The sequence below is a fragment of the Tachyglossus aculeatus genome, chromosome 12 (genome assembly GCF_015852505.1).
Source record: "Tachyglossus aculeatus isolate mTacAcu1 chromosome 12, mTacAcu1.pri, whole genome shotgun sequence".
Taxonomy (NCBI): Eukaryota; Metazoa; Chordata; class Mammalia; order Monotremata; family Tachyglossidae; genus Tachyglossus; species Tachyglossus aculeatus.
This window is the reverse complement of record NC_052077.1, coordinates 23,397,566-23,425,366: the sequence shown is the minus strand read 5'-3', so window position 1 is coordinate 23,425,366 and position 27,801 is coordinate 23,397,566. Positions and strand designations below refer to the sequence as shown.

The 27,801-nt window shown below is 40.8% G+C and overlaps 1 protein-coding gene across 4 annotated transcripts in view; it reads right to left on the bottom strand.

Annotated features, from left to right (window-relative positions):
- The window catches only part of MND1 (meiotic nuclear divisions 1), a 55,546-nt gene that overhangs the window by 8,254 nt on the left and 19,491 nt on the right, over positions 1 to 27,801 (bottom strand). For all 4 annotated transcript variants that reach the window (XM_038755177.1, XM_038755178.1, XM_038755180.1 and 1 more), the window contains exons 5-6: positions 7,182 to 7,256; positions 3,816 to 3,930 (exon numbers count right to left, since the gene is read on the bottom strand). In XM_038755177.1, the coding sequence (XP_038611105.1) occupies positions 3,816 to 3,930; positions 7,182 to 7,256 (190 nt within the window). The remainder of the gene's footprint in view (positions 1 to 3,815; positions 3,931 to 7,181; positions 7,257 to 27,801) is intronic.

The following is a 27,801-nucleotide window of genomic DNA, read 5'->3' as shown; positions in this document are numbered from 1 at the left end:
GTAAATGAATACTGCTGGTAGGATTTACTCCAATTTCACCTATTAAAAATAATACATCAGATTAGGAAAAAGAACCAGTCATTACTATTTCAAATTCTCTGGTGCACAAAACCCACCCCATCCTTACTAAATTGTAGAAGCAACTACTCAAGGTAATCCAGCTCTGATCTGGACTGGAGTAAAAAATGGTCTCAGCTTCAAAAAATAAAAAAAAGCCCCAAAATACAAGGTGTTCTGATGGTGGCTAGTGTTAGGCAGGGCTGCTAAATTGTAATAGGTATTTTAGAAAATCCCATATAAGGATTTTCACAAAATGGATTCCAACTTAACTTTAGGACCAGGGAAAGTCTTAGAGCCTAAGGAAGAACCGGCTCAATGAGCTGAACATTTCCCTCAATGAATCTAGCCAATTAGCATTATTCACAGGGCATACATGTGGTATCAGGTCTAGCTACTTTTAAAAATTACCAGTGCAAAAACCATTCGACAACTTGAAGTTTTCCTTACATGCTACACGCCAGCTGAGTGTGTGGTATTAGCAGTGATAATAACAATAATAATAATGATGGCACTTAAGCGCTTACTATGTGCAAAGCACTGTTCTAAGCGATGAGGCACTGTTCTAAGCGCCGAAGCACTGTTCTAGCAGTAGTTTATTCTTGACTACAAACACCTTCATATTCATCCTGAGTGCCCCACAGTTTTCCTGCTAGCCAAACAATGTGTGGACAGAAAGGGTTGGGGAAACAGCACAAATCCTAGTGTAAATGGGAACAAGGCGTGAGCAGTCAGGGTGGCTAGCTATGCCCAAATGTAGAAGTGACCAGCCCTGTCATATATCATAAGTACTTGAAGGAATTTCTTGTGCTTTAAAGCTACTAAACTCTACAGGCTCCCAAGAAATTATTCTCATGGGTTCTAGAAAAGTCTACTTGTGAAAAACAACAGACACATGCCAGCAATTCAAACATATTTTCCAAACTGCCCAATGAAGAAATTTTGAAACAGAAAATTTGAGAAATTTTGATTCATGGTTTCCAAGGCAATTTTAACACTGCTCCAAGTACATATATAGTTTGCTGTTTTGCATTATTTAAATCGTGTTTATATTAATAAAAAGGCAGAAATGTCAGTTTCCCAGCTGGAGACTATGGTTATGTTTCTTAATCTTTTGTGCCTTTAAGCTAAGAGCACATGACCTTTTTATTTTAAAAAATGAGCAAATTATGCCCAAAATGAATGCATGTATATGCATTTGTTTGAGTCAGAAGAAACCACTGCACTGCTTTTCAGTTATGCACATTTCATTTAACTCCTAAAATATTTTGCATTAGCTCCACCCAGAGTGCTACCATAGGGGTAAGGCACCTGGTGCCAATTAGGCTCCTCAGGCTCTCAGTCTTAAAATAACTTTATTCTGAGTCCCTCTTTCCCCTCAGTTTTAAAAATGCCCGAAGTATCTAGAAACACTAAGATTGTCATTCAATATTTTTATATTTAAGCCTCTCAGCTCAATTATGATCTACATAAGTACCGGTGCAGCACTTTGCAGATTGCCTTTTCCATTCAATGCCATCTTAAAAGAAAAAAGAAAAATATATAATTATATGAGGGCATCTGGGCTAAATACTTCCTTCAAAGTCTGATGATATTAGGAATATGTCTGGATGGAACTGCAGGAGAGAAGGGTCCACCACACGTCTCTTGTATTCTCCTTCCCAAACCCAGGAATACTGAAACGGATAGGAGAATTATCCGAAAGCCTCTGGTTGTGGCCTGCTGATGGTTCTGGTTGCAAATCACATGCGGGGTAGGAGAGCTGGCAAGTGTACCCATACAGGGCATGTTCACTTCTCTATTGCCCCACTTAGAAAGGATCCCAGGCCGAAGAAAGGCTTGAGTGTAGCAGTTCGCTGGAATTGGGCAAAATGCACATTTCCTTTTTACCGAACGGGCCCTGGGAATCCTAGCATGCATGTAGAGTGGCCCTGGACATTCCTTCACTTTTCTTCCAACTGAGCTTGCTTAGTTCAGGTGATAAAATTGAAGGAATTGACATGAGACAACCTAAGTCAATCACTGACATTTCTGAACTGTCACTTATTTTAGACCATGCAGTGAACACTAGAAAAATAAGAGTGATTGAAAATTACCAGCTTGGAATTTTCCAGAGATAAGCAAGTAATAAAAGGGAAATATCACACTTTGGACTCCAGGTATACAATGAAAGTATTCCTTTTGTATTTTGTATCAATCATTCTGAGATTACTTGAATTCTTTAATTATTCTTTAATTAAAAAAAGCCTAACGCTCTGAACACCAAATCTTGGGGTCTTAGTTCTAAAATTCCAAATCAATCAATCAATCAATCGTATTTATTGAGCGCTTACTGTGTGCAGAGCACTGTACTAAGCGCTTGGGAAGTACAAGTTGGCAACACATAGAGATGGTCCCTACCCAACAGTGGGCTCACAGTCTAGAAGGGGGAGACAGAGAACAAAACAAAACATATTAACAAAATAAAACAAATAGAATAGATATGTACAAGTAAAATAAATAGAGTAATAAATACGTACAAGCATGTATACATATATACAGGTACTGTGGGGAAAGGAAGGAGGTAAGGCGGGTTGGATGAGGGGGGAGGGGGAATGGAAGGAGAGGGCGCAGTCTGGGAAGGCCTCCTGAAGGAGGTGAGATCTCCGTAGGGCCTTGAAGGGAGGAAGAGAGCCAGCTTGGCAGATGTGCGGAGGGAGGGCATTGTAGGCCAGGGGGAGGACGTGGGCCGGGGTTCGACGGCGGGACAGGCGAGAACGAGGTACGGTGAGGAGGTGAGCGGCAGAGGAGCGGAGGGTGGGGGCTGGGCTGGAGAAGGACAGAAGGGAGGTGAGGTAGGAGGGGGCGAGGTGATGGACAGCCTTGAAGCTGAGAGTGATGAGTTTCTGCCTGACGCGTAGGTTGATTGGTAGCCACTGGAGATTTTTGAGGAGGGGAGTAACATGCCCAGAGCGTTTCTGGACAAAGACGATCCGGGCAGCGGCGTGAAGTATGGGTTGAAGTGGGGAGAGACAAGAGGATGGGAGATCGGAGAGGAGGCTGATACAATAGTCCAGACGGGATAGGACGAGAGCTTGAACGAGCAGGGTAGTGGTTTGGATGGAGAGGAAAGGGAGGATCTTGGCAATGTTGCGGAGCTGAGACCGGCAGGTTTTGGTGACGGCTTGGATGTGAGGGGTGAACGAGAGAGCGGAGTCGAGGATGACACCAAGGTTGCGGGCTTGTGAGACGGGAAGGATGGTAGTGCCATCAACAGTGATGGGAAAGTCAGGGAGAGGGCAGGGTTTGGGAGGGAAGACAAGGAGTTCAGTCTTGGACATGTTGAGTTTTTGGTGGCGGGCAGTCATCCAGATGGAGATGTCCTGAAGGCAGGAGGAGATGCGAGCCTGGAGGGAGGGGGAGACAGCAAGGGCAGAGATGTAGATTTGGGTGTCATCAGCGTAGAGATGATAGTTGAAGCCGTGGGAGCGAATGAGGTCACCAAGTAGAACAGAACAGAGTGTAGATCGAGAACAGAAGGGGACAAATGTTTCAGTATCTGCGGAATTCAGTACACTTAGAGAATATCCCATAGTACAAAAGTGAAAAAGGTGATACAGAAGACCTCATATCAGATTCAGTAGCCCACTGTGCTGCTTTTAAATAAAACTTAACATTCCTGGGCTTATCTATACCCATGAGGACTCTAAATTCAAGACATTCACTTAAGTTATTTTCTTGTTATTGTTCAACCGATTCAAATAACTACACAAACTTACGGATTTCTTCCACCACGTCTGGGTCACATTCTCTGTATTTTTCTACTTCTGCCTTTAGCTGTTCCCTTTGCTGCCGAAGAGAAGTAAGCTCCTTTGCTAGCATAGTACGTTCTTCCTGTATTTGACAATTTGGAAATAACAACCATTACAAATGAAACTCTGTGGTTGTAGTAGTAAGGAAACAGATTACAGCAGTCCGATTTTTAAGTTTTACCATACCATCAGAGGGGCAAAAGTCAGTGAAAATGATCCTGGTTCATAAGTACTTCTTCTCCAGGCAATTGTTCTTATTTTGTTTTCTCTAATTACGCCCCCTGAAATTTTACCTTAGTTTTAGAGTAATCAATCAATGGTATTTATTAAGAGCTTGCTCTTGGGAGCATACAATAGTGCTGACAGACATGATCTCTGCCCTCAAGGAGTTTACAATCTTGTTAGCAAGACAGACATCAAAGCAAATTACTTTTAGAGGACTGCAACAGAATATAAGGCTAAGCACATAAGTGTTGTGGAGATGGGGGTGGGATGAATATCAAAGTGCTTAGGGGGTATGGACCAATGTATTGAGGCAAAGCAGAAGGGAGGGAAGATAGTGTGGAAAGATGAGAGTTTAGTAGGGGAAAACTTTCTGGAGGAGATATTATTTTAGTAGGATTTTGAAGTTCGGGAGAATGTGGGCTTATTTATTATTATTATTTTTTTTAAGTGCTTATTATGCGTCAAGCACTGTTTTAAGCACTGGGACAGATAAAACTTAAACAGGTCGGGCATAGATCCTATCCCAACTGGTGCTCACAGTCTAAGTAGGAGGAAGAACAGGAATTAAATCCCCATTTTATAAGTGAGGAAACTGAGCCACAGAGAAATTAAGTGACTCACCCAAGGTCACACAGCAGGCAACTGGAAGATGGAATTAGAACCCAGGTCATCTGACTCCAGGCCCATGTTCTTTTTACTAGGCCACAGTTTCTCAGTGTGGTCTGTGGTATATGGAGGGGGAGGAAGTTCCAGGCCCAGGGGGGATGGTGTCGACGGGGGCGGGGGGGGGGGGGGGGGGGGGGGGGGGGGAGAGGTGAGATCAAGGCACAGTAAGTAGGGTTAGAGGTGTGAAGTGTGCAGGTTGGGTTGTAGAAGAGCAGTGAGGTTAGCTAGATGGGAGAGAGCTAGTTGAGTGCCTTAAAGCCTAAGGTGTGGCGTTTCTATTTAACGAGGAGATGAATGGGCAGCTACTGGAAGATTTTGAGGAGCAAAACTGTAGATTTTTATGCACGTGCAGGGATCAGAGGGAGGGGATACGGTCATTTAGGGTGACGAGGATACGGAGGCAGAGGGCAGGTGCTTCTGAAGGTTGTGTCATGGAAGTAGATATAAGCCTTCCCCAGAAGTAGTCCTGACCCTTGCCTAATACTACTACTGCTATTTTTCCTCAATCCCATGGCTTCATTCATTCAATCGTATTTATTGAGCACTTACTCCGTGCAAAGCACTGTACTAAGCACTTGGAAAGTACAATTTGGCAACATCATCATCATCATCAATCGTATTTATTGAGTGCTTACTATGTGCAGAGCACTGTACTAAGCGCTTGGGAAGTACAAATTGGCAACATATAGAGACAGTCCCTACCCAACAGTGGGCTCACAGTCTGAAAGGATAGATAGATAGATACAATCCCTACCCAACAACAGGCTCACAGTCTAGAAGGGGGAGACAGACAAAAAAACAAAACAAGTACATGGGCATCAACAGCATCAAAAATAGATACAGAATTATAGATATATACACATCACTAATAAAATAGAATAATATGTACAAATATACAAAAGTGCTGCGGGGCGGGGAAGGGGGTACAGCAGAGGGAGGGAGTAGGGGCGATGGGGAGGGGAGGAGGAGCAGAGGAAAATGGGGGATCAGCCTGGGAAGGCCTCCTGGAGGAGGTGAGCTCTCAGTAGGGCTTTAAAGCGGGGAAGAGAGCTAGTTTGGCAGATGTGAGGAGGGAGGACATTCCAGGCCACAGGGAGGATGTGGGCCAGGGGTCGACGGCGGGACAGGCGAGAACGAGGTCCAGTGAGGACGTTAGTGGCAGATGAGCGGAGTGTGTGGGCTGGGCTGTAGAAGGAGAGACGGAGGTGAGGTAGGAGAGGGCAAGGTGATGGAGAGCTTTGAAGCCAATAGTGAGGAGGTTTTGCTTCATGCGAAGGTTGATAGGCAATCACTGGAGACTTTTGACAAGGGGGGTGACATGCCCAGAGCGTTTCTATAGAAAGATAATCAGGGCAGCAGACTGAAGTATAGACTGAAGTGGGGAGAGGGAGAGACAGGAGGATGGGAGATCAGAAAGGAGGCTGGTGCAGTAATCCAGTCGGGATAGGATGAGAGATTATACCAACAAGGTAGCGGTTTGGATGGAGAGGAAAAGGCGGATTGTGGATTCTGTTGTTTCCTCCTGAAGGAGGAAATCCACAACAGAATGGCTAGCACCTGAACATCAGATGGATTGCTAATCCATGTGTACTTTTGGATCAGATTTGAATAGGAATAGGTGGTTGTTGTGTTAGAAAGTGCTTGGAGTGTTAGAAAGAGGTAGGCAGGGAATGTGTCTCTCCCAAATGCTTAGTACAGTGTTCTGTACACAGTAAGCACTCAGTAAATATGATTGACTGAGAGGTAAGGACCTACTCAGAAGTACTTACTGCCTTTAATAGAATAAAAACAAAATTCATTCATAGGCAGCAGCCTTCTTTCATTAGACCTTTAAAAGGTGTAGTGCCCAGCCTCCACACTGATTTCAGTGCTCTTGCTACTAACAATTCCTCCTGTTTACCCTTGCCAGATCTTCGGCCCTTCCTTTCTGCAGGAGACTTGTCGATATAGGATAAATAGAAAGTGTTTCTTAGTTCACCCTAGTTGGTAGTGTTTTCCAAAAGTAATCATTATAGAAAGGGAGAACAGCAGTGGACCTGGAATGAAAAGTACATTTTTCTTCCCTTTTTATTCCACTTCAAAGAACATTAAAATTTAGATTCAAAACATCTGGGACTATTCTCTTAAAATCACTTTACATTTATATAAACCCATAAAGGGTGTTGATTGCTTTCATTTAAAGTCAGTGCCAGAACTGAAATATGAATTAAAAGATAATGACATTAAAAAACCCCAAAAAACCCTGACCCAAAGCCCAACCTTAGAATTTTTCCAGAATTCTGCTATGGTAAACATTAATTTCTTGGATCCACGACATTACTTTTTCACAGAAGTCAGTCAATACTGGAAAATATTTTAATAGAGGTTATCTATCAGGGTCTGGCAAATCATCATATTTCTCCTCAGAACCATAACCACTATGGAAAACAAAAATAAACTTACCGTGTCCTCACGGCCAATCTTGGCTTTCTCAATGCTTTGCTGAAGATTTTCTTTCTTTTGGTTCCCCTCAGAAAGCTAAATGGGGGAAAGAAACGATCAAGACACTTTGCTAAAGTCCATTTTTTCATTGTATCTGAATTAGGTGTAGCATGGGACAAGGAAAAATGTGATTTAATCATTGAAGATTTTGGAGACAACTCAAATTTGAGCAGAATTGCATGGATTCTCTGAGTCAAAGGAACAGCTCCCATTTCCCTCCACGTTTCAGTCACCGTCACTTCCTTCAGTCTTCGTTTAATGCTTTTTCTTATATAACTTGAGAGGTTCTACTACTAGAAGGTTATAACCTCAGTTTAAAATGGGAAAAGCTTAATATTTGCCTTTACCCTCACTATCACTTTTATCTTAATCCCTTCTCCAACCCTCATAACATTATGACCCTAAAATGACTAAACTTGCTAAAATCTGCTCTTTCCTCTCAATCCGAACTACTACTATACTGATCCACACTTATCCTATCCTGCCTTGACTTCTACATCAGCCTCCTCACTGACCTCCCTGCCTCCTCCCTCTCCCCACTCCATACTTCATTCTGCTGCCAGATCATTTTTCTAAGAAAAGTTCAGTCCATGTTTCCTCACTCTTCAAGAACCTTCGGTAGTTGCCCATCCATGTCCACATCATAAAGAAACTCCTTAACAGCTTCAAAGCATTCAATCTGCTCACCTCCTTCTACCTTACCTAACTGAATTACTACTTCACCCAGTCTAATGCCCTAGAACTGTAAACTCCTTCTGGACAGCAAACTCTGAGGCATTATACTCTCCCAAGTACTCAGTACAGTACTCTGCATGCAGTAAGTGCTCAGTAAATACCATTGATGATGATAATGATAAACAAAACAAAGGAACTACTCTTCACGCTCTCAAATCAACCACTTTTGGAAACTATCAAATCAGAGATCCTCAGTCCTTGGCACTAGTTAAAATCTTGTTTCCGATAATTATTTTCATGTAGATGAACAGAATTTAAATAGTCTAGGTACCACTGCTCAGTAAGCAGATAAGAAATTGAAAAGGAATTGCCTTTACCCTCACTATCACTTTTATCTTAATCCCTTCTCCATCCCTCATAACATTATGACCCTAAAATGACTGTAAATTTGCTAAAATCTGCTCTTTCCTCTCAATCCAAACTGCTACTATACTGATCCACACTTATCCTATCCTGCCTTGACTTCACTTCACTCCACTTAGAAGGCATCAGTGCAAAACTATCTCCCCAAGTGTGGTAAATTCATTAGCTGCTAGCCTTCAACCAAATAAGAGAGCTAGATAATTGGAGAAAGTTACCACACCCCTTCTATAACCTCTTCCTTCTACAAGCCTATGAATCCCACCTGGCCTTTTCCCCATAACTAAATCATTTCCAAATGCATTAAAACTCCCCACCCTTTAGGGTTGTTTTTTCCTTAAACATACTGGCACAAACTTGAGAAGCAAGCACCTGAGTAAACTGAAGATCTTAAGTTTCCTTGCTTTAACTCAATACATAGAGTTGTCCTTGTATTCACAGATGACTCTGTTGCTGGTGAAGTTTACCGAAATGAGCTTCAGTAAAGTTACCTATGGGTGCTTCAGTAAAACAAACTCCAAAGGAACAGTAAATCTTTGGAAAAACAATTGACCATTGAAAAAAGTTAGCCTTTCAAGTAAGATGATTTTAACTGACTTTTAAAGGGTGACAAAGCAAAATTTGTTGGCCAAAAGAGGCTGAGAGATTCATTCTTCCTTGTGAAAGTTAAAACTAACATTTTTGAGAATTCAGTAATTCCACCTTGTGCTCTAGAAACTTTCTGCTTTTCTGAAGCACAAAATTGAATTAGCTAGTTACCTAGTTGTTGATTGTGATCCCACAACAAACACACACATCACTGGGGCCAAGGTGACATTATCAAATCAGATATACCTCTTCTGGAGAGCAAGCATCTCCAAGCAAAGGGGAAAAAAAATAACCACTGAAATGACCAAGGTCAAAAACAAACACTGTAATCATAATATCAGTTTTAACCCTGCCCTATAGTATTGAAACTCAGAAAACTCCATATACACTGTGCCCCAAGCTAAGTATAGCACAGGGCCAACTCTGCTTTCCATGAGGGTGGGGTGTCCATGTTGGTGTTTTGGTAGCCAGAGCTCTCATAATGCTCTCAAACTGGAGCTACAGAATAGCAGAACATCCATTCAGGGCACTGCACAACTCTCTCTCCCCTGCCAATGCTCCTTTCACAAGCAGCAGCTGCCCAAAGTGGGCAGCAGGAGAAGGCAGGTTTATCCTATCCCACCTTAATTACTGTATCAACCTCCTTTCTGACCTCCCTACCTCCTATCTCTCCCCACTCCAATCCATACTTCACTCTTCTGGCCAGATCACTTTCTTAAAAAAACATTCAGGCCATGCTTCCCCCATATAAAGAAACTCCAGGGGTTGCTTAACCACCTCTGCATCAAACCAAAACTCCTCATCACTGGCTTTAAAGCAGTCGATCACCTTGCCCCCTCCTACCTCACCTCGCTGCTCTCCTACTACAACCCAGCCCTCACATTTCACTCCTCTAATTCTAACTTATCACAGTCCCTTGATCTCATCTAGGTCACCACTGACCTCTCGCCCATGTCCTCCTTCTGGCCTGGAATGCCCTTCTTCCTCACACTCAGCAATTACTCTCCCCCACTTCTCAATGCCTTATTGAAGGCACAGCTTTTCCAAGAAGCCTTCCCTGACTGAGTCCTCCTTTCCTCTTCTCCGGCTCTCTCTGTGGCCCTGAATTGTTCCCTTTATTCATCCCCCCAACTCCAGCCCCACAGCAGTTATGTAAATACCTGCAATTTATTTATTTATATTAATATCTGTCTCCCCTGTAGACTGTAAGCTCATTGTGGGAAGGGAATGTGTGTGTCTGTTTACTGTTATATTGTTTTCCCCCAAGTGCTTAATGTAGTAAGCACGCAATAAATACAACTGACTGACTGACTGACTTGAGGTTTCCTGTGAGGCCACTTCTGGTTTAGTTCCAGGCTGGCAGTGCTTCAGAGACCTCATTTCTGGTGCCCTCTGAATAAATAAATAAAAGGAAGAACCCCATCACCCCAAATCCATTAAATGTCTGTGCTACCATTGCTAAATAAACAAGTGTCAATTTAGAAACAGAGCCTAAGTGTGAAAAGGCCTTCAATCTAACTTTCATGATAATTAAAATACTTTCTGCTTTCTACCTTTCCTCTCCATACTACTGCCAGATGAAACGTTTTGATCGAAAGGAAGAAGTGCATGTTCTACATTGTTTAACAAAAGCTCAGTTTAAATGAAAGTTGAAGGAGATATAAGGGCAACAGGGAAGCAGCTGAGGAGAGAGGGAACCTTAACCACCCTAAGCCGATTTAAAGAGGCAGAGAACTGGTACAGTTATCAGAAACACAAGCACAAATTTAGCGTTGACGCACCCACACCTAGATTTACACAAAATTCACATATAGACCTAGATCTGCAATCTCAAAATTGTAACTGGCACTTTCAAAAAGTATTTCTATTTTTTCACTAATTAAGACTGGCTACACAGAACAAATTAATCAAGTTTTATTGTAATACATACATTTAAATTGAGCTATGAATTTTGCAAATCAATCAATGGCATTTCTTGAGTGCTTAATATGTACAGAGCACCACACTAAGCACTTGGGAGTACAATACAACAGAATTAGCAGACACCTGTCTGTATACTGTACTCTCCAAGGACTTGGTACAGTTGCTCTGCACACAAAAAGTGCTCAATAAATGATTAACTGACACAATCTCTCCCCATAATGAGTTTACAGTCTAGAGGAAAGAAACAAGTTAATATTTTAAATGAAATTGTGGGCTATTTCAAATATATAGCTAAAATGGACAATCCTAGGCATTAAAACGGAGTACAGGTTATTCAAAATAACGTACCCTAAAAAGTGTAAAAAAGGAAACCCTCAATTTAACAACCTCATAATTTTTTTTTTACAGTTTTGATGAAAGAATTAGGCAAGTGGTACTACAAAGTGTATGATAAAAATCTCATTGTTGAAATTCTGGGAATTTGTGCTTCATGGAGGGCTGCATTTTCAGATTTGTCATCTTGTCGTTTAATAACACAGGTGAAGCAATCAGAGACAGTAACCATCCCCTAACTACCTTAATATACAAAAGTGATTTGGGTCAGTCCCAAACCATGGCCACACCCTACCTGGTTCTTAAAGTCGGCTTATATTAAAGGCCTGGGCAACCACCTTGCTATCATTCTGAACCATCTGCATATCGCTGGGAATATCTCTACAATTCCTAACTTGTACACTGGACCTGAATCAAACCAAGGCCTCATATATTAGTCCCTGAAAGGTTCACTGCTGTCTTCTTCTTATTATAATTTAGAAGCAGCATGGCCTAGTGGATAGAGCCCAGATTGGGACTCAGAGAACCAAGTTCTAATCCCGCCACTTACCCGCTGTGTCACTTAATTTCTCTGTCCCTCAATTCCCCTATCTGTAAAGTGGGATTAAGACTGTGAGCCCCATATGGGACAGGAACTGTTTCCAACCCAATTTGCCTGTATCTATCCCAGAACTTAGTACAGTGCCTGACATAAAAGTAAGCCCTTAAATACCAAAATTAATTACTATTGTTATTACTGCAGTAAAGCTGGATTTCTTGCAGTAAGAGAACAAACCAAAGGCATGAGGCATAACACATGGCTGAAAGCTGCAAAAATAAAGATGGTTCCTGCTAAAAAAAAAAGAATTTCATTCATTCATTCGTATTTATTGAGCGCTTACTGTGTGCAGAGCACTGTACTAAGCGCTTGGGAAGTACAAGTTGGCAACATATAGAGACGGTCCCTACCCAACAGTGGGCTCACAGTCTAGAAGGGGAGACAGAGAACAAAACAAAACATATTAACAAAATAAAATCTTGTATTAGGACAAAATACACCAAGCAATGGAGTGATTGCAGGTATCGCTTCATAATTTTTTTCTCTCAAATGGCATTTGTTAAGCGCTTACTATGTGTCATGCACTATTCTAAGTCCTGAGATAGATTCAAATCTCAGACACAGTCCCTCTCCCACATGGGGCTCACAACCTAAGTTGGAGGGAGAACTGGTGTTGAATCTTACAGTTGAGGAAACTGAAGCACAGAGAAGCTAAGTGACTTGCCCAAGGTCATGCAGCAGGAAAATGGTAGAGCTGGGATTAGAACCCAAGTCCTCTGACTCCCAAATCTGTGCTCTTTCCACTAGGCCACACCTTCCCTAGTGACAGACCTATATATATTTTTAGACGGAGCTTATGTACACTCTGCTTACAGAGAATGTTTTCCCTGCTCTGATACAAAGTTTTCTTTTGTATAAACAAGCCACCTATATATTTAACTCACAAATCATAGTGCAGAAAGCATAATGCTGAAGTTCTCTAAATAACTAATTCAATGCTTAAAAGAAAATGAGGTTCCCAACAGGAACTTAAAATGACTGTTTCAAGCGGCACAGGATGGGAGTTCTGGTTGCTTTCGTGAAATGACATATACCAAAGACATCGGATCCAAATGGAATGGAGGTTTCCATAGCTCGCTGTGGGCAGGGAAGCACTTAGTACAGTGCTCTGCACGGAGCAATTGAATAGGATTGACTGAAAGGAAAAGTATACAAATGACAGTGCACAAGAGATCTCCTTGTTGAAGAAAAAATTAGTCCAAGTCTTCTGTTTTTTCATTTGTCAAGTAACAGTACTATTTGTTTTCACAAGCTGTGAACTGTCATGAAGTCAGTGGAGTTCAGTAATTTTGCAGGACGGTTTACAAAGTGAAATACAACCAAAGTTCAGCAAAAACTGCTAATTGCACTACTTTTGCCAGACATGAAGATGTGGCTTGGATTACAGGTGCTAGAAATTTGACATATGCCACCATACAGTTTATGAAACAGCATGTTCTCATGGCTCTTTACCAGTGGCAGGCTAAAAGTAAGGTATGTTTTAACATCAAGCCTGGAGGTGCCAAAGTTTAATTTAAACTCTTCCGAAATACATTTCTTTTTACCTTTCAATATTGGCATTTAAGATGAAGGCATTATGGATTAGGTGAGGTTGATCTAAATGACATAATATTGCCCCTTATACTTTGCCAATTTGTCCATTTTACTTGCCGTATGCCATTTAATGTCTGTTTTGTTTGTATTTACCAATTATAAACTGAAAAACTGTAGTCATAAAGAAATGAGAGGTATACTAAAGTTACTAAAGATGCATTGTTTCATAAAGTTAAAAGTTTAGGGTTTTTGCTTTTCAATGACCAGGATGTGGAGATTTTAAATGGAGATTGATTCCATAGAAATTTATCCACTATTACTGTCACATTAATGATAAATTACAATGGATGGCAAATTGAATTCCAAAAAATTTCAAAAATACAAATTGCAACAAAACCTGCAGGTGAAATTTAGAAAATAATCTATTACAAACAAGGTGGTTCACAGAATAGCTGAACAAATTATTTTTGATCACTTTTAATTTCAAAGAATCATTTGATCTAATGTAGTGTATTTTTTCCAGAGTATATTATCCTTCACTACTGTCCGTTTGTGATACTACACGATTAGACTGTTGAATTTAAAGGATAAAGTCTGTCTGGCAACATTTTAGACTTTCAAAGCGAAGTTGAAAATACAGGTCCTAAAGGAGATGTGTTTTCGTTCTGCTAGAGTGATGAATTGTCATGGAGACTGCTCTCTCAGAACTAATGGTTTTCTTTGGAGAAGAAAAAAATGGAATGTACCCAAACGGCTGTAGAAATAAACTCAGGGGCTTTTAACACTCCCTATCTGCCACCCCCACCCCACCCTTTTTTCCTTTATTATGACTATTTCAGAGAGAGCTTTTATTTCTATCAAGAGAAATAATTTTGATTTTTGGCATCATCACCTGAGATGATGTCTGCTCATTTTGGAAGTGTGTCTATTATTTTTATTATACAGCATGATTGAACACAATAGAGTACTGTAGATGACAAGAAATAATTAATGTATACCAAGCCTAGTTCTGTTTTTTTAAAAATTGAATTTGAGCATAGATTTTAAATGATAATCTATACTTCATCCTAAGTAGTTATCTACAACTTTTGTCATTTTGTGCAGGAAGGCATTAATATGATCTGCTATCAAATTAAATCCAGGATAACTAGGTTTTTCTACATGGTGCAGACCTGACTACAGGCCAGAGCACTGTGCTATGTGCTGGGCTAGAGAGAAGATAACCGAATTAGACATTCATTCATTAATTCATTCAATCGTATTTATTGAGCGTTTACTGTGTGCAGAGCACTGTACTAAGACATCAGACCAGACACAATCCCTGTCTCACATGGGGTTCAGAATCTAAGTAATGAGAGCAGGTATTATCAACCCAATTTTACCGAAAAAGAAACCGAGGCACAGATATATTAATTGACTTGCTCATTGTCATACAGCCGACCAGTGGCAGGGCTAGGTCTTGAGCCTGGGTCTTTTGATTCTTAAGACCTGGGGTCTTTCCACTAGACTATGGGCTTTTGTATAAGAATGGACAGTAAACTGTAAGAAGACTATAAACTCCTTGTGGGCAGGGAATGGGTTTCACCAACTCCATTATATTGTACTCTCCCAAGTGCTTAGTACAGTGCTCTGCACACAGTAATCAATAAACATGAATGACTGACTGATTGGAAAAGTTGGCTATCAGGCAAACAAATTTTGGTGGGGATCATTTTTTAGAGGAAAATTCATTTCCCCAAATCTGCACAGGGCTAGTCTAAAATTTAACATGCCTTCCTCCTGACATGGGGAGTGCACTATGCAAACAAGATCAGGGTTTCTGGATACCTGTAGCCCTAGCCCTGCTTACCCCCTAAGAGTCTCCTGGTAGTCAGTGTTAAGGAAGGTTACCAGCGGGATGAATAGAGGAGCATGGGCCCAAAAGCGCTTTTGGCAAAAGCTTCTGGGTTGAGTTAAACAAAATGCACAAGCACAGGATCCCCACCAAAACCACCCTTTTTATCAGTCCAATCATGCTTAATTATGACAAAAGTACTGTAGCAAATCCACCTATTATTAGAAAATTTGCAAGTCAGGTACCACTAGCCATTAAGATAAAATAAAAAAAATCAGTGAAATTTTTACTGATTCTCTTGTTTTTGACTTCTAGAAGCTCTTCTGCCGCTGTTGTGGCCACATTAGAAAATTTAAAGGCCAAAATCTCCGAACTCAAAGAATTCACATTTAAAAAGGTATAGCTTTCCTTTCCATTTTATTAGAAGAAAGTTCTACTGACTGATTTTTATGAGTTTGGATAACTGGCAGGACCTAGAGAAGCTGGCTGTCTCCTTAGAAGTGACTTGGCAATCCAAACATTTCGTGAGCTCCAAGAGCTTAGACGGTCACAGGTTCCTGGAAGAGCACCCTTTCATCCCCACACCCTGGAGGAGTGGATAGAAGCATGGAGTCTTTTAGACTGTGAGCCCACTGTTGGGTAGGGACTGTCTCTATATGTTGCCAATTTGTACTTCCCAAGCGCTTAGTACAGTGCTCTGCACATAGTAAGCGCTCAATAAATACGACTGATGATGATGGAGTCAATCAGCCTACATCCCCTGTGCCATCAGGCTCTGGGGGGGCCACAAGGGGTTACCCACGCCTGTACTAGCCTTCTTCTTCCCACCCAACACTCTGAAAGCTCAACTTGTCTACTCAATTTTTAGAATATTGGCATGGCTCTGGGAATTTTGACCAAGCATCAATCAATCCATTCGATTTACTGAGCCCTTTGTACAGAACACTTTCCTATCACTTGGAAGAGTACAACAGAGTAAGTAGACATAACTAACAGACTAAAGACTACAGTCTAAAAGATTAAAGGACTGTTGCCTGGCGCAATGAGATACCGAAAACTGGCCCCTCTGAATACTTTTTAACAGAAACATTTTTCATTTGTGGTATTTTTATGGAATCGTACTTTTTTCATTGTGTGTGCATGATTGTCTTTTAATAATAATTGTGGTATTTGTTAAGTGCTGACTATGTGCCAGGCACTGTATTAAGAAAGCCCTGGGGTAGAAACAAGGTAATTGGGTGCTACACAGTCCCTGTCCCACATAGAGCTCACAGTCACTTTCCAGATGACGTAATTGTGGCCCAGAGAAGTGAAGTGACTTGCTCAAGGTCACACAGCAGACACGTGGTAGAGCTGAAATTAGAACCCGGGTCCTTCTGACTCCTATGCTCCATCCACTTAGACACACTGCTTCTCTGCCTATCCTCTCTTACAAAATTGTTGGTCCTTTATGGGCCAGGGATCACTTCTGACTTGATTTCCATGTAAAGACTACAAGGCTTTGCCTATTTTAAGTGCTTAGTACGTGATACCAATGATTAAAAAAACAATCAAAAAGGCTGGGTTTTTTAGTGGTATTTATTAAGCACTTACTATGTGTCAAAGACTGTTCTAAGCATTGGGGTAGACATAAGTTGATCATATTGGATAAAGTCCCTGTCCCACCTGGGGCTCACAGTCTAAGTACAGCTACCAATGTCTGGTTGAGGACATGGCCAGAGGTAGGAGTTTCTTACTTAGAAGTGAAAAGGAACTATATTCATAGGTTCTGGCCAACAGCCTAATAAATCTCACTGGAGAAACCAAAGAAGTGCTGAAATTGTGAGCTGTACTTTGACTTTAAGATTCTCCTAGTGCTGAGGTGAGGAGAAAGGAATGCCATGGGAGACCCTGGTAAAGCTCAAGCAACACCAAACATTTCCTCCAAATTTTAGCCTTCAATAATGGCCTGCCAAAAAATAAATTCAGGTTTTGAAAGACAGCAATCTTCTCTGCCCCTGCTCTCTCTCCCTCCCTTCAGGCTCGTGTCTCCTCCTGCCTTCAAGACATCTCCATCTGGATGTCTGCCCGCCATCTAAAACGCAGTATGTCCAAGACTGAACTCCTTATCTTCCCTCCCAAACCCTGCACTCTCCCTGACTTTCCCATCACTGTAGACGGCACTACCATCCTTCCCGTCTCACAAGCCCGCAACCTTAGTGTCATCCTTGACTCTGCTCTCTCGTTCACCCCTCACATCCAAGCCGTAACCAAAACTTGCCGGTCTCACCTCCACAACATCTCCAAGATCCGCCCTTTCCCCTCCATCCAAACCGCTACCCTGCTGGTTCAATCTCTCATCCTATCCAGACTGGATTATTGCATCAGCCTCCTCTCTGATCTCCCATCCTCCTATCTGTCCCCACTTCAATCTATACTATACTTCACGTTTCCACCTGGATCATCTTTGTGCAGAAACGCTCTGGGCATGTTACTCCCCTCCTCAAAAATCTCCAGTGGCTACCAATCAACCTACGCATCAGGCAAAAACTCCTCACTCTCAGCTTCAAGGCTGTCCATCACCTCACCCCCTCCTACCTCACCTCCCTTCTCTCCTTCTACAGCCCAGCTCGTACCCTCCGCTCCTCTGCCGCTAACCTCCTCACTGTGCCTCGTTCTCGCCTGTCCCGCTGTCAACCCCCGGCCCACATCATCCCCCTGGCCTGGAAGGCCCTCCTTCCACACATCCGCCAAGCTAGCTCTCTTCCTCCCTTCAAAGCCCTACCGAGAGCTCACCTCCTCCCTTCCTCCCTTCAAAGCCCTACCGAGAGCTCACCTCCTCCAGGAGCCCTTCCCAGACTGAGACCCCTCCTTCCTCTCCCCCTCCTTCCCCTCCGCATCCCCCCCGCCTTACCTCCTTCCCCTCCCCACAGTACCTGTATATATGTTTGTACATATTTATTACTCTATTTATTTTACTTCTACACCTTTACTATTCTATTTATTTTATTTTGTTAGTATGTTTTGTTTTGTTGTCTGTCTCCCCCTTCTAGACTGTGAGCCCGCTGTTGGGTAGGGACCGTCTCTATATGTTGCCGACTTGTACTTCCCAAGCGCTTAGTCCAGTACTCTGCACACAGTAAGTGCTCAATAAATACGATTAAATGAATGAATGAATATTTCATTTTTAGTTTTATCGTTGACTATGAAGACCAAGAAAGCTAGCTTGGAAAAACTGTCTTTTTAAATCAATCACACAAATCACCCCAAAATCATAGCTTTTAACTTTTTTAGGCTTTAGGGTCTTTCAATAATTACTTATCATTTACCCTCTAGGAGACAGGTTGACATATAGTATATCAAATGTAAAAAGACAGTCCTAGAGACACAAAGGGACTCCTGAAGGTACTTACATATAAGAAGACTGCAATCAAATTTCACACCTAAGGGCTATAAAGAGCCAAAATTATTGAAAATGTATGTGTCAAACATTCAAAATATTTTATCGATACACCAGGTCATTTTTTAGCCTTCTTTTCTGGAACCAGTATGGTCTTATGTAAAGTGTATGAGCCTGAGAGTCAGAGGACCTGGATTCTAACCCTGAATCCACTACTTGCCTGTTTGAGCTTGGGCAAGTCACTAACATCTCTATGCCTCAGTTTCCTCACCTGTAAAATGGAGATTAAATACCTGTCCTTCCTCCTCCATAGACTGTAATGACTCTGTGGGACATGGACTGTGTCCAATCTAATTATCTTATACCACTTCCAGCACTTAGTAAAATTCTTGGCCAATAGTGTTTAAAACTATGCATTTATTATTACTATCATCATCACCATCATTATTATTATTTGCTATTAAGAGGCACCCAGGATTATTTTCTACATATCTACCATACATCATTACTCACTTAGCTATTTGGGTGGCTAATCATGGTTAATCATGATCATATGAAAATCATATCTTGTTTTGAATTCTGGAGGCCAATTCTATAAAAGTTAAATAGGTGGTGATTCCAAGACTGTAGAAATTTGCCCAACAGCTTTAAAGATAATTAGAAGCCAAATCACTCAGGCCCTTTTCTATAAAGGTGAGAACTGTCAATTAGATTAACAGAATACATAAAAATGTATCTACTGGAAGAGTGACAAGGAAAAATGGTAAACTCATGGCATGACTTTAATAGCTATCACTAAAGATCCATAACAGGTAAGCTTACTGTGGGCAGGAAACGATCCATGGTCTGGTTCACTTGCTCTAATCCCACCTCTGCCACTGTTCTGCTGTGTAACCTTGGGCAAGTCACTTCACTTCTCTGTGCCTCAGTTCCCTCATCTAAAATATGGGGACTGAGACTATGAGCCCCACGTGGGACAAAGACTGTGTCCAATCCAATTTTCTTGTAACCCCTCCAGTGCTTAGTACAGTGCTTGGCACACAGTAAGCAGTTAACAAATATCACAATTATTATTAACTCTGCTGCATTGAAATCTCTCCTCTGTACCAAGTGCTGGGGTAGATTCAAGCTAATCAGATTGGACACGGTCCATGTCCGACATGGGGCTCACAGTCTTAATCCTCATTTTGCAGATGAGATAACTGAGGCAAAGACAAGTTAAATTACTTGCCCAAGGTCACACAAGCACTTCCTATAATGCTCTACACACAGTAATCACTCAGTAAACACTATTGATGTTGACTGACGATGAAGATCTGACTTCCTGATTACCTGTAGGAAAAATAAAATCTCCATAATTCATAGCAAAACTCTTGGGGCTCTAAACAAACTCTTCAAATTGAATGTTAAGGCATGGCCTCTAGCTCTATGGAAGGGATGATTCATAATTTTATGACTAGGTGTGGCAAATATCATAGCTACATCACCTTTTGATATGTTCTGAACACTTTGATTTTTTTTGTTGTTGTTTGGATGCTTTTCTCTGGCTGAGTGCTACTCATTTTAGCTAGTGTTCCTCTAGCTAAATACCTTTTGGGAATCCAACTGACCCAAGTAAATACTTGCTTAAGAACTTGGTGTAATTATTTTGGAAACTTCAACTGCTCTGGCCACAAAGACTATAAAGCAATTTATACATAATGCAATACTGTACTGATAAAGCAGTATGCTGGCTAACTTCTTAAGTATGCATCATTAATGCTTTTATCACAGAGTCCCTCTTGGGATACAATGTAAATCTGTAGATGAAGTATACTGAACAGAGGGGGAAAAATTCACTAAATCACAAAGTTTATCAAGAGATCTTTCATAAGGAATATTATGAGACTAATTAAAAGAATAAGCCAAGACAGTTACAATGATTATATTTTGTGCTATTAAGACAGGAAAAACCATCATGGAAAATAAACTTCTCTCAATATACCTAATTCTCCTCTTAAACACAATTACAATAAAAGAAACTATTTTAAAGAGAATGTAGGTGTGACCAACAGTATCAAACACTTAGGGATATGGTAATCTTTGAAAGTCACAGGAGGCAGACAGATTTATAAAGTCTGGGATTTGTAAAGGCACAGTAGTTTAAAAACTCCAGCAGAGATGCTGAATTTCAAAGGAATACCTTGATTCCCTTAGGCATATTAACTTCAGGGGGTGCTTAAGATGTGAAATGGCATTTTCGTGTTTCCTCACAAAACAGAAGTTGTATATTTATATGACTTCTAGGACAAACAAATAAGCTTTTATATTCTGCTTAAAAGAAAAAGAAACTTTTAGATGTGTTCACTTGCTCTAGGGAGTTTGATAATGAGAGCAGTTGACTTTAAAAATGCCTACCAACATAGGCAAGTAGTCAATATGACTGTGCCAATAGCTCACAATAATCTAGGTATTATCATTATTTTATACATGTTAAAAAACAAATTAAGGAGTCTCACATGGCAAATCTGCAATAGACAATGATAACAAAGATACAACTCCAAAACTACACTCTTGTTCAGTACATCACTTCATCTGTATGTCAGTTATCTTGTGTACAGACACAAATCCCTTGCCCGAAACATAGATGATTACACAATCTAGGTTAATACCAGAAAAAAAATTCCTTCTATGAAAAAGGTTCAGATTTTGTAAAAAAAGACTGCTTAAACGACTAGAAAAATTAATTACATTTACCTAATATATTTGAGTTTTCTTATAAAAAAAGTTTTTCTTTTTAATTTAGCTCAGGAGAATGCAGGTGGAATTCCTTTTGGTAAACCAAGTTTTGAAACAGTACTTTCGAGATTTTATTTCCTGAATAAAGCTCTCTCTGAGACAATAACGTTGAAATATTTTGGGCACTTAATTCTGAAGCACATCATTAGGTATAATTACAGAAGCCTGTAATAATAGAATTACACCATTAGGAGATGATTGTTTCCTAGCTGTTTATGAAAATAACTGAGTCACTCTTGATTCTCTCATGCAGGGGGAAAAAAAGGAATTGTGGAAAGATGTCTTGAATTTTTTCTTCTTAATCCCCCAAACCACAGCCCTAATGTAGACTTTGTTTTAATCTTAACCACCTGCAAAACACCTTGCCAATATTCTTCTCTATTTGTCTTACGTGAAGCAGCACAAATCATCTTCTGATTTTGACCTAAGAACTTTAAATAAAATTTTGATCTTAGATTCTTAAGAACTGGACTGCCCATGGCCAGGAGCAAATGACAGCCCCACTACTCCATGGGCCTGGCTATGTTTTCAGTTGAGCAAAACCCTGCCCCAGCCCAGATGCTGGAGGAGAAAAGTCCTGCAGTGGCTCCAAAGTGAGACACTGGTAAGGAAAGTCCCCATGCCCATGGCCAAGGCCAGGTCAAATTGCCATCCAGGGCACAGAGAAGGTGTCTACATCCCAAATTGGCATATAATTTCACCTTCTAGTAGTGGCTACAAGAACGATTCACCAATATCGTGGAGGCTGGATAATTTTCTGGAGGCCTGATCATTAGTCAACCCCAGCAAAGATGATGTAGCTGTTCTAAGCAGTTTTACAGGCAGGCAGAGTAGGCAGTCCTCGAGTTGGTCAGGGAAGGCTTCTTAATGGAGATATGCTTTTAATAGGGCTTTGAAGACTGGGGGTAGTGGTCAGATATGAGGAGGGAGGGAGTTCCAGGAACATGGGTGAGCAATGAGAGAGATGGTATCAAGGTACGGCAAGTAGGTTGGTGTTACAGGAGCAAAGTGTGTGGGCTGGGTTGTAGTAGAGGGTGAGCAAGCTTAGGTAGGAAGGGGAGAGCTGATTGAGGGCCTTAGAGCTAAAGGTGAGGAGTTGGTTTTCATTTGCTATGGATACATATTCATTCATTCAATCATATTTATTGAGCACTTACTGTGTGCAGAGCACTGGATTAAGCACTTGGGAGAGTACAATACAACAAAAAACAGACACATTCCCTGCCCACAATGAGCTTATAGTCTAGAGCGGAGAGACAGATATCACTAGAAATAAATTACAGATATGTACATAAGTACATTTTTTAGACTGTGAGCCCACTGTTGGGTAGGGACTGTCTCTATATGTTGCCAACTTGTACTTCCCAAGTGCTTAGTACAGTGCTCTGCACACAGTAAGCGCTCAATAAATACGATTGATTGATTGATTGATAAGTGCTGTGGGGCTGGGAGGGAGGAAGAACAAAGGGAGCAAGTTAGGGTGACGTAGAAGAGAGTGGGAGAAGAGGAAAGGGAGTGCTTAGTCTCGGAAGGCCTCTTGGAGGAGATGTGCCTTCAATAAGGCTTTGAAGGTGTTGGGGGTGAAGAGGTGGGAGAATAATTGTTTGTCGGATTTGAGAAGGGAGGGCGTTCCAGGCCAGAGGCAGGATGTGGGCTAGTGGTTGGTGGTGACACAGGCGAGATCGAGGCACAGTGAGAAGGTTAGCACTAGAGGAGCCTATCTACCGGACCTAGAGGTCAGGTAATTCAAGCCCCTGCTTTGTGTAACTATTAATATCTTGGGAAAGAGATGCCTCTGGTAATTATTCAAATAGCCAACTAGAGTCAAAAAGTCCTTCAAGGCTAACAAATTTCTCAACAGCTGTAAATTGAGCCCATTTTTACTATGCAAAAAGGCATTTTCTTGTGAAAATATCCTCTTACTTATTCTACAAGTTCATTTTTTTTTCTTTTCACTTGGAGAATGGACTGAAAACAAAATTCTTCTCTTCAACACCAGCTGCTTTCTAACTTGATGCCAACGTTAACCCACAAATCAGAGAGAGTAGTTCTGATAAGAGTGATCCATCTTTTGCTTTCACTTTTCAACAGCTTGAGAGGAAACCCCAAATAAGAAGTTGCCAGCAAGAAAAGGGTGCACTATTTTTTTGGTATTACACCAAAGAAAAAATAGATGAAAAACTTTTGTACCTTTATGTGTCATCACTGACAAATCAGCCTCCCCATCTCCTTCTTCTGTACACAGCCTCTTCAAACTTTCTTCATTTAACCTAATTCATATGTATCATACATGGGAAGCTCTCGTTTTATTTATTACAGGTGCTTAACTTTCAAACTTAACTAAAGAAACTCAACCTCACGTACTGTTTACCACCTGAAATTTGTACACATGATATTTAAAACTCATAGGTCACCCGCAAATTCAGCTTCAGGTTTTAAGATATGAACTTAGGTTCATAGCTCAGAAGAGACCAACACAACACCTCACTTTCCACAAGCCACATTAAAGACACTGAATGAATACAATTTAATACCAACTTTTATGGAAGTTCAGTCTGGAAAAAAAAATATGGTCATATCCTTGAGAGCAGCGTGGCTCAGTGGAAAGAGCATGGGCTTTGGAGTCAGAGGTCATGGGTTCAAATCCCATCTCTGGCAACTGTCAGCTGTGTGACTTTGGGCAAGTCACTTAACTTCTCTGTGCCTCAGTTACCTCATCTGTAAAATGGAGATTAAGACTGTGAGCCCTCCCGTGGGACACCTGATCACCCTGTAACCTCCCCAGCGCTTAGAACATAGTAAGTGCTTTATAAATGCCATCGTCATTATTATTTTTATCCTAAAGATGGGCCATATCAGAGGGGGGATAATAAAGAGGCTATCCTAAATTGTAGTGTGCATTCTGGGTGGCGGTATTTGGAATAACCAACCTCTGGAAGAAGTGGCACGATAGCTAACAATTATGGTTCTGCTACCAGGTTGCAATAGGACACTTTCTCGGATCACTGAGGATGTAAAAAGCATTGGGACACTTATGCAAGCGGATGCTGTTGAACAAATGATCCTAATATAAATACAACTGAAGCAGGGCCTCATTTCTTTGGCTGGCCTGGCCAGAGAAACAAATATCTGGATCATCTGGGACCAGGCCATATGGTAGCTCCAGGGACCTTGAGAACTCAAGCTTGGCACCAAGACACTCCTGCTCCTCTCAAGCACACACCCAGCACTGTCTTCCATGCCATCTCCATGGGTGGCAGGGCTCCAGGTAAAGGAGATGGCTTACAGTGTGGACAGGGAACATATCTACCAACTCTGTTATATGGTACTCTCTCTCTCACACTTTGTACACAGTACGTGCTCAATAAATATCATCGATGGATTGATCTTGTGGTGTCTCTCTGCCTCTGGAGAGATACCTTGGACTGGGAGAGTGCTGGTACTGGCTGCAAAGCCATGTAGCTTCCTGGAGCTCTGAAAACACTTGCTTCTGTTTATTACAAGGTTCCTAGTGGTGTGGAAACTCCAAGGGCCGGCAAACCTTCATTCATTCAATCAAGTTTATTGAGTGCTTGTTGTGCACAAAGCACTGTATTAAGCCTTGGAAGAGTACAATGTGACAGCAGACACACTCCTGCCCAAAACAAGCTCACAGTCTAGATGGGGAGACAGACATTAATGCAAATAAATAAATAGACAGATAATAAGTAAATAAACAAATTAAAGATATATACATATACACACATGTGCTATGGGGATGGGAAAGAGGATGAAAAGAGCAAGTAAGAACAGCGCAGAAGGGAGTGGGAGAAAAGGAGAGGAGAGCGTAGTCAGGGAACTCTTCTTGGAGATGTGCCCTCAGTAAGGTTTTGAAGTGGGGGTGAGCAATTATCTGCCTGATATGAGGAGGGAGTACAATCCAGGCCAGAGGTAGGATGTGGGAGAGAGGTTGGCGGATAGACAGACAGGATGGAGGTACATCACTTTATCATCATCATCATCACCATCATCAATTATATTTACTGAGCATTTACTGTGTGCAGAGCATGGTTCTAAATGCTCTCCCAATACAATAAAGTTGGTAGACACTCCCCCTGCCCACAACAAACTTACAACAGCTTTACTTCTGTTTCTGGACCAAAAGGGTCCACACAGTTCTTCAGAGAGGCACAGTATAGGGGTCTGGAAACCTTAATTGCTACTATTTTGACTGGGAAACATTTTAAGGGATAAGTAAAAGATTTTATAGGGGTTCTTTTTTTTCAGGCTATCTGTAACACTGATCTAAAAATACATCAGTAGCGTGCTTTAAGATCAAGTGAAACACATTACACGTATTTATTTTATTTTGTTAGTATGTTTGGTTTTGTTCTCTGTCTCCCCCTTTTAGACTGTGAGCCCACTGTTGGGTAGGGACTGTCTCTATATGCTGCCATCTTGTACTTCCCAAGTGCTTAGTACAGTGCTCTGCACACAGTAAGCACTCAATAAATACGATTGATTGATTGATAAGACACATATCTATTTCTGTACATTTTCATTCAGGTGTTATCAGGAGACAAACCCTAAGCAATAACTTAAAAATATCTAATGTACGATCTATAATTAATAAAGCACACCAACGTTTACATTCCATCATATGTACCTGCATTTACGTAAATAAGCTTTGCAATTTGGCTCCATTGACTCAGTTGCTGAGTTGTCTATATGGTGACATTTCTATTTAGCACCTCAACATTAGGTGTATTTAGGAACATGGGACGTATGAACCTTACTTTCAACCACCTAAATTAAAATCATTTTAAAAAACTTGAACTAGCCCATAATATCGCACCGCTATCTATCAGACTTGTGCCCATAAACACCGGGAGGAAGTTCTAAGGGGGCAAGACACTATTGTTTATGAAAATAAACAATAATGTGATAACATTAAAAAGCAACTGGAATGGAAATACCATAAATTTCATTAGTTCTAGCTTAAGAATATTCCTTCAGTACTTAACGGAAGGAGATTATGAAAAAAGTCCCTTTACAGTTGTTACTTACAATATTCTTTCTTCCGCATAAATGGCTGACTGAGGCTCGTATTAATAATTCCTACAAGAAGGAAGCCTAATTCCACCATTGTTTGGTAGATGTCTCCCTCTTCAGGTGCCCCTCAGAAATCAGACCGATTTAATTACAATCTTTGCCCCAGGAAGATAATTTCTAGATCAATTACATAAAGCACTGTCACGTGTATTCAAAACTCAGCATGTAATAGATTAACTGTGAGATACCGAAAATTACATCTCCTTTATTAAGTTCCACTGTATGTAGTTGTTCTCCATACTATTTAGCAATTACCAGTCTCCCGATATTGTAACACAACTATCCTTTTTTAAATTTTTCAGGCCCCCAAATGCTATATAAAGTTCAAAAAACTGCTTAGGCAAAAAGCTCTTGACAACGCCAGAAACTTAGGACTTCTGCTTTTCTGTTAGGGCAAATGCCAGGGAAACCCAATCAATTTTTCAGAAAATAATTTTCTAATCTCTTTTTTCCAACTAATGCTGGATAATGCACTTTGACATTTGAGATCCTTACCAAGTAACATAAAAAGGGAAAGGTGATTGAGATGGAACAGGAAGAACAACAACAAAAAGAGATCTACATGGAACTATAGGTTGAATAAGGACTTTGGGAAGTAACTGCCTACACTGATCACTTGACAAACAGTCAAATAACATCCCTTTGAAAAATAAAGATAAAGGAGAGAAGTTGGAAGATTCTAACAATTTTCCTGTGTCTTGGATTTTTAGCAAGATGAGATATGATAGAATTATCTTTTTAGCATCCAGATTTTGCCTTAAAAGATAAATGCCAGCAGAGGAAAAGAGGAACTGCCATTAAACAACTAGCTTCAGTAGACCCAATAAATGAGACTCAGACCTTGGCACCTAGATTTGAACCCACTGATGCAACTCTTTGGGCCTACTCATCTAACAGTTTTGATTTGAAATTTTAATTTGGGATATTTAAATTCCCGCTACATGAATATTTTTTTTTCAAATTAGCAAGTAAAAATAGCCGAGGTCTCAGAAATTGGCAGCTTGTTAAAAATAATTACCAGAGACGAAAACAAGCAATTAATAAGCTTCTCAAATTCTGCTAAATAAAAAAGTACTGAAATTAACATGCATGGGAGGTTAGGTTAGAAACTGTCTATAACTCTAACTATACATAACCTAAAATATGTATGAAAGAGTGGGAGCCGGAGACAGAGGTCTTTCATTTTTCAAGATCACCCCACTTTGAGACTGATGTGGGATCAACACTAACGATGGCATTTATACACGGTGCTGGTGCAACATTAAAGGGAATTTTACTATCCCTCTTGGGGATATGAGAAAATTGCAACTTTTTAATAAAAACATTTTACATTTTTTGCTAATTAAAAGCACTTTTAAAAACAAGAACATTAAAATAGTTCCTCTTCTCTCCCAAAATCACCAGGAAATTTAGAGGTAGAAAAAATACA